This window comes from Salmo salar, chromosome 24 (genome assembly GCF_965601325.2).
Source record: "Salmo salar chromosome 24, fSalSal1, whole genome shotgun sequence".
NCBI classification, from domain to species: Eukaryota; Metazoa; Chordata; class Actinopteri; order Salmoniformes; family Salmonidae; genus Salmo; species Salmo salar.
Genome location: NC_138314.1, coordinates 4031749 through 4044065, shown reverse-complemented (window position 1 = coordinate 4044065; position 12317 = coordinate 4031749). Strand labels below are relative to the sequence as shown.

Sequence of the window (12317 nt, the reverse complement as noted above, 5' to 3'; positions counted from 1 at the left end):
GAACGACCCATCTATGGCCAAGCAGAGATTAGATAGACAATGGGTTTTTTCCATGCCTTTGTGTGCAGTGGAAACCCCATGAGACGTGAATAATCACAGCAGCTAACTCATCAGCGTGTGATTTGAGGTTTGCATTGCTTCACAACACCCACACATCTCCTCTCTCATGAGCGCATGTCCACGCTAATTGTAAATCTTCAGTCGCACGTCAGAACATCTCTCTCTCGCCCTAAAACACACACACACACACACCACAGGGCGCCAAACCGTCGCTCCCTCACACTGCGCACAATTAATTCCTCCATTTGCTAAACAACCATGTTCATCACCTCCACAATTCTGTAGACCTACTCTGAAAAAACGAAAAAAAGACAAGAGTAGTTATTATATGTTGCATTCCGAAAGTAATCAGACCCCTTTTGTTACGTTACAGCCTTATTCAAAAATATATTACGTTATTTGTTTTTATCCAATCTACACACAATACCTCATAATGACAAAGTAAAAACCAGGTTGACCTTATTTACATAAGTATTCAGACCCTTTGCTATGAAACTCGAAATTGAGCTCAAGTAAATCATGTTTCCATTGATCATCCTTGAGATGTTTCTACAACTTGGTTGGAGTCCACCTGTGGTAAATTCAATTGATTAGACATGATTTGGAAAGGCACTCACATGTCTATATAAGGTCACACAGTTGACAGTGCATGTCAGAGCAAAAACCAAGCCATTAGGTCGAAGGAGCTCAGAGACAGGATTGTGTTGAGGCACAGATCTGGGGAAGGGTACCAAAACATTTCTGAAGGCCCCCAAGAACACAGTGGCCTCAATCATTCTTAAATGGAAGAAGTTTGGAACCACCTAGACTCTTCCTAGAGCTGACCGCCCGGCCAGACTGAGCAATCGGGGGAGAAAAGCCTTGGTCAGGGAGGTGACCAAGACCCTGATGGTCACTCTGACAGAGCTCCAGAGTTCCTCTTTGGCGATGGGAGAACCTTCCAGAAGGACAACTATCTCCGCAGCACTCCACCAATCAGGCCTTTTTGATAGAGAACCAAGCTATCATAAGTGCTTTTTATAGGCCTATTATGCATTAGGTATAAACAAATAGAATATTCTATAATTGTGGTACAACAAAGGTAAACTATTCTACAAAGCCACTCCTCAGTAAAATTCACATGACAGCCAGCTTGGAGTTTGGGGATGTATTTCTGCGGCAGGGACTGGGAGACTAGTCAGGATCGAGGGAAAGATGAACGGAGCAAAGTACAGCGAGATCCTTGATGAAAACCTGTCCCAGAGCGCTCAGAACCTCAGACTGTGGCAACGGTTCACCTTCCAACAGGACAACGACCCTAAGCACACAGCCAAGACAACGCAGGAGTGGCTTCGGGACAAGTCTCTGAATATCCTTGAGAGGTCCAGCCAGAGCCCGGACTTGAACATCTCTGGAGAGACCTGAAAATTGCTGTGCAGCGACGCTCCCCATCCAACCTGACAGAGCTTGAGAGGATCTGCAGAGAGGAAATGAGAGAAACTCCCCAAATACAGGTGTACCAAGCTTGTAGTGTCATACCCAAGCAGATTTGAGGCTGTAGTCACTGCCAAAGGTGCTTTAGCAAAGTACTGTGAAAAGGTCTGGGGAAAAAACTGTTTTTGCTTTGTCATTATGGGTACTGTGTGTAAATTGATGAGGAATTTAAAACAATTTAATCAATTTTAGAATAAGGCTGTAATGTAACAAAATGTGGAAAAAGTCAAGGGTGTGAATACTTTCCGAATGCACTATGCATAGCTTGTCTTGACTCGGACTCCATTATATTGTAGTGGGTTTCAGGGCACTATTTTAACAAACCTAGCGCAATGGCAAATTTTAGTGCTGGCGGTAGCGCTATACTTTAGGTCAAGGGTGTGTTAGAAATATTTTAGCAATTTTTATTGTGGTAATTATGAGCGCAGTAGAGCAAAAGGGCTGGCTTTTGATGAATAAATAAGTTTGAAGCTTGACCTCTCACTGGCCCATCAGAACATGCTCCACGGCACACAAACAATTCAAATTGGGTATTTACTTTTATGTATTGATTTTGTAATCAAGTACAATTTCGAACGTTAGTCCGTTATAGCCTAGTTTGTTAAATAGGCTACAGACACAAAATAGCTAAATATAGGCCTATCCCATCTTTGCTAAATACGTTGAACATGTTTGCAGTCCACATTTTTCTAAGTAACTGAATGGCTTCAGTGTGGAAAAATATTGTTAAACAGAGCTCCCAAATATAAATGTTTTATAAACATACTAGAACCATCGTACAGACCACATTCACACTTCTCCAGAAATAGCAGACGGCCCTAAATTCCATTGCATGCAAGCTGGAAGTTCTCATCATAAAACCGGGATGGTGAATAACTTTGGTTTTTAATCAAATGTAATGAACCTGCCTTCGTTATAGCCTATAGGCATACGTCAAGGGTAGCCTACGGAGGGTTTTAGTTTTTAATCATATGAAACGGAAAACAAGCAATTGTTACATGAAAAGAAGTTCTAAATATAAGGTCAACCTGTATCATCTTATCTCATGATGGGCATATGGACACATGTAGCCTACATGGATTTTATTTAAAAAATGTACCAACCACGTTACCGCTATGACCTGCTTTTCGCTGGTCTTAAATCTCCCAATATGCACTGCATGAAATTCTCACTTTTGCGCTTGTTTTCAAGGACACATCAGATATTGCCACCCCTTCCACCTCAACGCAAGCAAGCTGATATTTGACAGGTAAATTGCAGAACCTGTCGCGGAAAACGCCAGAGCGTGCTGAATTTGCAAACTAATGTGTTTGGCACTAGCGCCGCCGTAGCGCCAGCAGAAAATAAAGCCCTCAGCGTGAAAACAGCGTTTGGTAAATAGCTGTAGTTAATATGCTGTTCTATTTCAGTTCAACAGCTATCAACTTATTAGCAAGATGATACTGCGCAAATAGTCAGTGATAACAGGGAAGGCCATCCCTGAGTCAATACCGCCATTTCATTTTCTATAATCCTTCACTTCTATTGGGTGCTCTTTGGAGAGCCTCTTTAGTGATTTGAGCTTCGCAGTATCTGAACGTCATCATAACCTTAACAAGGAAATCAGGTTAGCTAGCCAAATCTTTCCTGTCTCAAATGCCAACACGTTTTCAGTCTGCCCTTCAAAAATACAGGAGGCATTTAAAGCTAATTTGTGTTTAAGTACCATAGCTTATTTATCAACCACAATAGATTTTCCACAGTGCTTTGTTTTGAGGTAGACTTAAAGTGCATTTTACATCCGTTTTCCAAAAAAGCTATGATTAATTTGAGGATGGGAACCAGCAGAGCACACATAGGGTGTTGACGCAGTGCTACTGATTGAGGTACTGTATGTACCATGCTCTCTCAGATTTTGATTGGATACATGTACACAGGAGGTGTAAGATGTCAGTGTCTACAGTATAATCACTACTGCAGGCCTTTGAGTGGGTTACAGTCAACAATTGGAGCTCTCCAAAGAAAATAACCACAAGAATCAGATTGAAACCTTTTAATCCATCTGTCACGGACCAATTGTTCCCTGATGTGAAAAGAAACAAACACACTAGAAATGTAGAGATCTATAATTAGCCTGCAGTAGTATTCTCATTCTACCATCTAACCAACTGAATGATCACTGTGTTGTGGCGTTGTGATGTGTATGTATGGTCGGGGTCAATAGATCAGCTCACCGGTCCACCTGCACCTCAGCGTCCCTCCTCTCTACGGTCCTCTGTTCCTCTCCGTTGATCTCCCTCTTACTGTTCTTGATCAGCCGCAGCACCGGCTCGATCTCCTTCAGCATGTCGTTGTTCTCCTCCACACCGTTCAGCAGCAGCGCCCCGCGGCCCCCGTCTCTGAGCACGGGATCTTGGGCTGCTATCAGTGCCTGCACCCCTCCCCTCTGGAGCAGGGCCTCTCTGTGGAACGGGGTCACCGAGGGGGAGGACAGGTTCTCGATGGCCCTCAGCTGCTGTGGGTCCTTGCCTCCCTGCCCCGGGCTAAGGGGGCTTAATGGACAGCAGCGTTCGTAGGACTTGGAGGCGGGGAAGGCTGGCCTGGTGACCCTGACGGTCCTCTGATGTCCGTCCCCAGACAGGGTGGTCTCCAGGTGGGTGGTGAAGCCCTCTGGGCCCCTGAGGATGAGGACAGCGTGGCTCTCAGGGGACACATTCTTCAGGGTCTCCAGGGCCCGCTCATAGCTGAGGTCCACCAGGGGCTTGTTGTTGACTGCCAGTACTATGTCCCCCACCTGGACCAGGCCACACTCTTCGGCAGCCCCGCCCCGGATCAGGTCAGACACTATGACGGGCGGCTTGCAGACGCGCTGCTTGACAAGGAAGCCCAGCCCACCCACCTTTCTCTTGAAGATACGCACCGAGATGATATTGGGCTGCAGCTGGCACACTGTGGGCTCAGACTCCTGCATGATGTCTGGCGGTGTATTTGCACTCAGGGATCTGAAGCATACATAAGAAGAATTAAGGGAGAGAAGTCAAGTTGTGTTAGTAAAAGAGGACATGGACTTCACTTCGTGATCTGTTTGATAGTGTGTTTAGAGATGCAAATGTGAGTCATCATAGAAACATGATATTACACTGAACATGACCGTCTTTGAGTCATTTCAGTTGTGGAGGTAATCCAGTATGTTACTGTCTTGGCCCGCGGGCACATACTGACTTCTTGTCAATCCCTTTAAACGCTGTCTGTCTAATTGAATGAAAACTGTAGCTATCAATGACTTGTAGCGGTGTTATTGAACTAATGATCTGATCCTGGATCAGTAGTGAACTTATACCTATTCGATTTCTCTCCCTCTGCTCTTCTGGATGTGTTGTAACATACACACAGTCTTTCAGTTTCAGATTAACTGTTAAGTTCTTAGCTGTAAGGTTGTTGTGTTTGAGCAGTGGAAAGTGCTTTAGACAGTGTCACAAAAATATCAAAACTTGGTAATGTAGGCTATAGTCGTGATCTGTTTGATATAATAACATCGATTTATTTTCTTATCTATTTAGAAATAGTGAGTAAGATAAAGGCTTCAATGCAAGATGACTCATCTTGTTTATATCGATACCCTCGTCAAACAGCAAAATCATAAGTTTGTATGGCTATGCAACTCTGAGCTGAGTGAAAGACAGCAGACAACGTTGCACGGCGGATGGGCTGGGTTACAAACAACTTTCAAAACATAGTTAGCAGTGTTCAACACACTTCTATTATTATTAAATGCTTTTCAAAATGTTCCAATTGGCTACGTTTGTATGACTTCAATAACCCACACAATATGACCATGTCTATAGTTTCTTAATTTCATTTCAATGTTAGCAATCCAGCAGAATTCATAACATGGGCAACACTTGATTGTGGTGAGGTGACATGTCCTTGTGGGTGGTAAAGTATCAATAAAAAAAATTATAATGACAGCACCAAGGACAGCTCCCTATGGCATATAACCAATCCAGCACCATGGACGTTGCTCAGTATCCCTTAGTGTATTACAATTTCGTTCAGGGTTCTCTAGCTTCACGTAACCATTTAAACGTTTAAATATTTTGACGATTATGTACTGTTTGTGTAACAATAACCAACAGTATCATACATTTTGTGTTAAATGTTTCTTGAAAATTACGATCACTTTCCCAAAAATGTAAGTTAGCTGTTCACACGCAGAAATGCCAGACCTTGTCTAGCTATCGCTTAGACAAAGTGAAAGAACCAGAAAGATCAGTGTTAGTCTATTGGAATTATTTGAAGTTTGGTTCTTTTATTTTTTATTTTTTATATCCTGCCCATTGGGGAAACCAGAGAGCACTCAACTCGTTCGACTGCTCAGTTCATATGCCCCCGGACACAATGGCAACCCTTCATGGTAATCCCTGATTTTCCTACTTCTCCTCGATCACATTCCCAAATACAGGTGTGCCAAGCATGTAGCGTCATACCCAAGAAGACTCTATGCTGTAATCACTGCCAAAGGTGCTTCAACAAAGTACTGAGTAAAGGGTCTGAATGCTTATGTAAATGTGATTTCAATTTATTTTTAATAAATAAGCAAGAATTTCAAAAAATCAGTTTTTGCCCTGTCATTATGGGGCATTGTCTGTAGATTGAGGGGAAAATAATATTTTATACATTTTACAATAAGGCTGCAACGTAACAAAATGTGGAAAAAGTCCAGGGGTCTGAATACTTCCCAAAGGCACTGTACATACCCTAGGCAGAGGTACTCAACCCTACGAGGTCCAGAGCCTGTTGGTTTTCAGTGCGTCCTGATAATTAACTGCACACACCTGGTGTCTCTGATTAGAGTGGCCAAGCAACCTAACGTTTGTTAGTTTTATGCAGTAAGTGCATCTTCCTATTGCTCTAATTGCGAAACACACATCTGTTTTCTGATTTTAAAAAACAAAGCTTTGCATGTGTAGCAAAGCGGACCCTGGGTATCCAAGGGAGGTGATTGGTGGGATTGAGGAAGACCCATGGTTGTAGAAAAATAGTACTTGATTTATTGTAGATGAAAAGTACTAGATGCAATAGAACTTGATTTATTGTAGACTTCAGAATACATGAAGTGACTTGACAAACAGTTGTCCATAGCAGTAACATCCAGGATACAAAAATGACGGAAGACGGCGAGTCTAACCTCAGCCCCTCAATAGGGTTTCTACTGCAGGCAAGAGTAGGACTAAATGCTAAACAGCATAACTAGCAATTGCCCCTCTTTCAACTCTAAACAGAGCCCAACTGTCCCCCTCACTGGGACTAAAGAGTCTACCAGGACATCTAAAATCAACTGCAAGTACATAAAGGATGCAACAAACATTGTAAAATTGGGCTCAATCCTGAGTTGAGAGAAAAGGACAGAATATAGTTAAAATATATATATATATATATCGTAGCACCTAAACCACGCCCATAATGATTCACCAATGAGAATGTACATTTAATTAGGCAAATTTTACGTTGTTAATTAGACCAGGCAATCCTATGGAAAAACGTGATTTAAGTAAAACACATTCATTACTTTAAATAACCATATTTAGTCCAGTACACTATAGTTTAAAAGACAGAGCTGCATTAAGTAGAACATGATTAGAGATAGTACTCAGAAACAAAGCTTGGGTGAGCTGTGTGCTAATTACCTAACTCACCATGCCTGGCTTCAACCTAAGCAATTAACTTGGTAGCAAACATTTAAGGTCAGGCACACCTAAAATGGAGGATAACTATGCATGGCAAGGGACTAGTGCACTTTATCCAAACCACACATGTATATAAACTCAGCAAAAAAAGAAACGTCCCCTTTTCAGGACCCTGTCTTTCAAAGATAATTCGTAAAAATCCAAATAACTTCACATATCTTCAATGTAAAGGGTTTCCCATGCTTGTTCAATGAACCATAAACAATTAATGAACATGCACCTGTCGTTAAGACACTAACAGCTTACAGACGGTAGGCAATTAAGGTCAGTTATGAAAACTTAGGACATTAATGAGGCCTTTCTACTGACTCTGAAAAACACCAAAAGAATGATGCCCAGGGTCCCTGCTCATCTGCTTGAATGTGCCTTAGGCATGCTGCAAGGAGGCATGAGGACTGCAGATGTGGCCTGGGCAATAAATTGCAATGTCTGTACTGTGAGACATCTAAGACAGCGCTACAGGGAGACAGGACGGACAGCTGATCGTCCTCGCAGTGGCAGACCACGTGTAACAACACCTGCACAGGATCGGTACATCCGAACATCACACCTGCGGGACAGGAACGCACAATCCCTCCATCAGTGCTCAGACTGTCCGCAATAGGCTGAGAGAGGCTGGACTGAGGGCTTGTAGGCCTGTTGTAGGCAGGTCCTCACCAGACATCACCGGCAACAATGTCACCTATGGGCACAAACCCACCGTCACTGGACCAGACAGGACTGGCAAAAAGTGCTCTTCACTGACGAGTCGCGGTTTTGTCTCACCAGGGGTGATGGTTGGATTCGCGTTTATCGTCGAAGGAATGAGTGTTACACCGAGGCCTGTACTCTGGAGAGGGATCGATTTGGAGGGTCCGTCATTGTCTGGTGCGGTGTGTCACAGCATCATCGGACTGAGTTTGTTGTCATTGTAGGCAATCTCAACGCTGTGCGTTACAGGGAAGACATGCTCCTCCCTCATGTGGTACCCTTCTTGCAGGCTCATCCTGACATTACCCTCCAGCATGACAATGCCACCGACCATACTGCTCGTTCTGTGCGTGATTTCCGGCAAGACAGGAATGTCAGTGTTCTGTCATGGCCAGCGAATAGCCCGGATCTCAATCCCATTGAGCATGTCTGGGACTTGTTGGATCGGAGGGTGAGGGCTAGGGCCATTCCCCCAGAAATGTCCGGGAACTTGCAGGTGCCTTGGTGGAAGAGTGGGGTAACATCTCACAGCAAGAACTGGCAAATCTGGTGCAGTCCATGAGGAGGAGATGCACTGCAGTACTTAATGCAGCTGGTGGCCACACCAGATACTGACTGTTACTTTTGATTTTGAACCCCCCCCCCCCTTGTTCAGGGACATATTATTCAATTTCTGCTAGTCACATGTCTGTGGAACTTGTTCAGTTTATGTCGCAGTTGTTTTTTGCTGAGTTTATAACTTTTTACAGATCAGTGACTGAAATAAGACTTGACTTTAGCTATATTTATTATATTATACAGAAGCAGGATTGGAAAACCTTCTTTACATGCAGCTTGAGGTTTAGGTCATGGTCAAGGTTTCTGGCCATAGGCTTTACATTAGTGGACAAATGACCAAGGTTATTTACAATCTGCGTTCTAGCAAGACGGGGGGGGGGGGGGGGGGGGTCAATAAAACAACCTTTGATTTCTTATCATTGAGCTGGAGAAAATTGTCAGTCACCCAACATTTGATGTCAGCAAGACACTTGTGAAGGGTATTTACACAAGCTTGGTCTCTGGGTCTGATTGGTTAATAAAGCCGCGTGTCATCCGCATTGCAGTGAACTGAATGTTATGATTGCAGATGATGTCACCAAGGGAAGCATGACAGATAAAAAAAGGATGAGGCCCAGACTGACCCCTGAGAGACACCATAGTGAATAGGTGCTGGGGACCCTACTGAACCACCCATGCTCACTGAGAAACATCTGCCACAGATATGACCTGAGCCAGTCGAGGGCAATGCTGGAGATTCCCACTCACCTCTCCAGCCGGTCAACAAAGATGTTAAGATCAAGAGTATCAAATGCGGCACTGAGATCAAAATAACTCAAATAGAGCATTCACCGACAAACAGAAGATCATTACTGACTTTCAACAAAGCAGCGTTCTTGCTTTGAAGTGAGAGGAACCCAGACTGGAAGTTGTTCATACTCAAATAAGCCACCTATTGCTAGAAAAAAAAAACTTTTTGTAAAATCTTGGATAAAAATAAAAAATAAAAAGACATTTGGAGATAGGTCTATAATTACTCAGTGAGGAGGGTTCTAGATTGGGATTTTTAAGGAGAGGTTAAATAACAGCAGTTAAAGTCAAGGAGCTATTTACAATAGAATTTTGGGGACAACTGTAGGCATAACCTCTGTTAGTCATCTCGAAGCGATCACTTCCAAGAGGCAGGGGGTCTTTATGGGAGCTACAGTATCAAGGAGAAACTCAAAGGATATTTCAGTAAAAGGAAGCAGTAGTCCTAGAGTAGTTGCCTCAAGTGCCCCCTGACCAGAAATGATGGTATGGTGCCGGCTACTGTTAATCTGGGATCTAATATTTTTGTACTTCTCTGTAAAGAATCGTAAAAACTGTTCGCAGAGGTCAGGGGATACAAGCATGTCCAGGCTGTACCACAACCGGCCGTGATTGGGAGTCCCATAGGGCGGGCCCAGCGTCATCCGGGTTTGGCCGGTGTAGGCCGTAATTGTAAATAAGAATTTGTTCTTAACTGACTTGACTAGTTAAAAAACGTTCAATTAAAATAAAAACAACAGGTTACGCTCAATTGTTGTAGTCAGAATTTTCGAATTGTGGGAGTTCAGAGAACAGGGTGAGAAGTAGTCAGCTCTTGCATCTTTAAAGGGGCAATCTGCAGTTCGAACAATTAAAAAGAAGCACCCCACCACTAGTTTGGTAAAAAGCTGTGGGACGGGGCTGGAGAAATGTAACCCCTCAAACTCAGGACTGCACATTCATGATATCACAATTATAGTGTTACCATGTTTTGAGGCTATACAGCCCTCAAACTCAATTCTGGAACCGAAAGCCAGATCCACTGAGTTTTCTTTCATGGTTGCTCTCTAAATCAGGGACTACATTAAACCAGGGACTAATTTAGAGGTGGGTGCAGGTAGAACAGAAGACCAGCAGGCTCCAGACCTAGTAGGGTAAGAGTTGAATACTCCTGCTATACAGTGTTTTTTGTTGTTGTTACATGTACATTGTTTACAAACAAAGGAGAAAAACAAGCTTCTATTTTTGGTGCTGATGTGGTACAACAGTTGAACTAAGCTCACAAGGCACATATATGTTATATTCGTCAATAATCAATGGCTATACAGTATCATTTAAAAGTCTAAAAATGTATGTAGCTACTGCAGATTGCCCCTTTAACCGTAATTTCTCATCCTTCCATGTATGTTCAGATGTTCTAAATGCACTTTTTAAAAATAGCACAAGTGTGATCATTTAATCAAGGTGAGACTTTGGCAGACAGTTTATTATTGGATTTAACTGGTGCCACAGTCCAAAGTAAATATTGTCAAAGTAATGCGCTACCCACTATTTTTGGAAAGCCATTAACCAATAAAAATCAACAGTAAGATTGAGCAGTTGTTACATTCGATTTGACAGTATATAATGTGTGAAACAGCAACGATAGTGATGCATAATCAACAGCACTAAACAGCCATAAAATGCGTAATTTTCTGTATGGTGCGTTATGTTTGAATAATTCAAGAAACTCACCTCTGAGAACAAGTTCACTTGCACAACGAACTGTTGCAAATAGAAGTGACAGATGAACTCCTCTCGTGCGTACTCGTTGTCCTCGGAAACTGCACACACAGGTTGTTCGCTTCGCTCGAGCTCCTCAAGTCCCACTTGTGTGCGTTGTCTCGTTAGAGTTGCGGCATGCCTGTGCTTCTCTGCGCGCCAGGGTGCCGTATAAATATGGAGCATGAGAGACACTGTGACGAGCGCAGATTGGGTCGTGCGCGGGCATTTATACCCTGAACGTGTAGTTTCCACTTCTGTTATCACCAAACTACACTAGTCCCTTCTGAGTACACACGTCCCACCCATTGCAAATGTTATTGCCAATATTCGTATTTACCCACATGTTGTTTACTCCATTTTAAACTTCAAAACATGACTTGTGTGTAGGCAATATAAGGAGATTGCCTAATGGCACCAAAATTCGCAATTCTGCCAATTGTGTAGGCCATGCCCTTGATATCAATTCGTGAAATTATTTTAGACTACATTTGATTGCATGTGTCACACATTCATTTAAATGATTGATCAGGACTATAGGTTTACTGCATTTAATAACTACTTTTAGCCAGTGGGACACTTGTATGCACATTGGTGCCTTCATGACAACTGGGCACTCAGAAAAAAACTAGGTCAAATCATGACGTCATGACTTGGAATTCTGAGTTGGGTGACATTTTCAAAAACGAGTTTTCCCAGTCAGAGCTCGTTTTTTTTCGGAGTTCTCAGTTGTCTTGAATGCACTGAAGTTGGAATTCAGAGATATGCGAGTTCCCAGTTGTTTTGAATGTGGCAAATGTTCAAAATTCCTTGCACAGATAGGTGATGTCATTGCCAATGTCAAACACACACCACAACCCTGCTTTTTCCTTATGTGACATAAACTTAACCTTTATTTCCAACAATAGCCCACTGAAGGATCTCCTTGGAATAGGCAAAATAATGCCCTTAGCCATCAGTTCACATTGGAGTAGAGTAACTAAAGAAAAAGGCTATACTTACAAAAGTTATGCTATGCTATTGCTATGCAGATGACACACAATTAATCTTCTCCTTTCCCCCTTCTGATAACCAGGCGGCGAATCGCATCTCTGCATGTCTGTCAGACATATCAGTGTGGATGACGGATCACCACCTCAAGCTGAACCTCGGCAAGACGGAGCTGCTCTTCCTCCCGGGGAAGGACTGCCCGTTCCATGATCTCGCCATCACGGTTGACAACTCCCTTGTGTCCTCCTCCCAGAGTGCTAAGAACCTTGGCGTGATCCTGGACAACACCCT

At 43.1% G+C, this 12317-nt stretch overlaps 1 protein-coding gene across 2 annotated transcripts in view; it reads right to left on the bottom strand.

Moving 5' to 3' along the window:
* Positions 1–11232, bottom strand: part of nos1 (nitric oxide synthase 1 (neuronal)) — a 69849-nt gene extending 58617 nt beyond the window's left edge. For both annotated transcript variants that reach the window (XM_014171241.3, XM_014171242.3), the window contains exons 1-2: positions 11010–11232; positions 3747–4514 (exon numbers count right to left, since the gene is read on the bottom strand). In XM_014171241.3, coding sequence (XP_014026716.2) covers positions 3747–4483 — 737 coding nt within the window. In that variant the 5' untranslated portion in view covers positions 4484–4514; positions 11010–11232. The remainder of the gene's footprint in view (positions 1–3746; positions 4515–11009) is intronic.
* Between the last annotated feature and the right edge of the window lie 1085 nt (positions 11233–12317).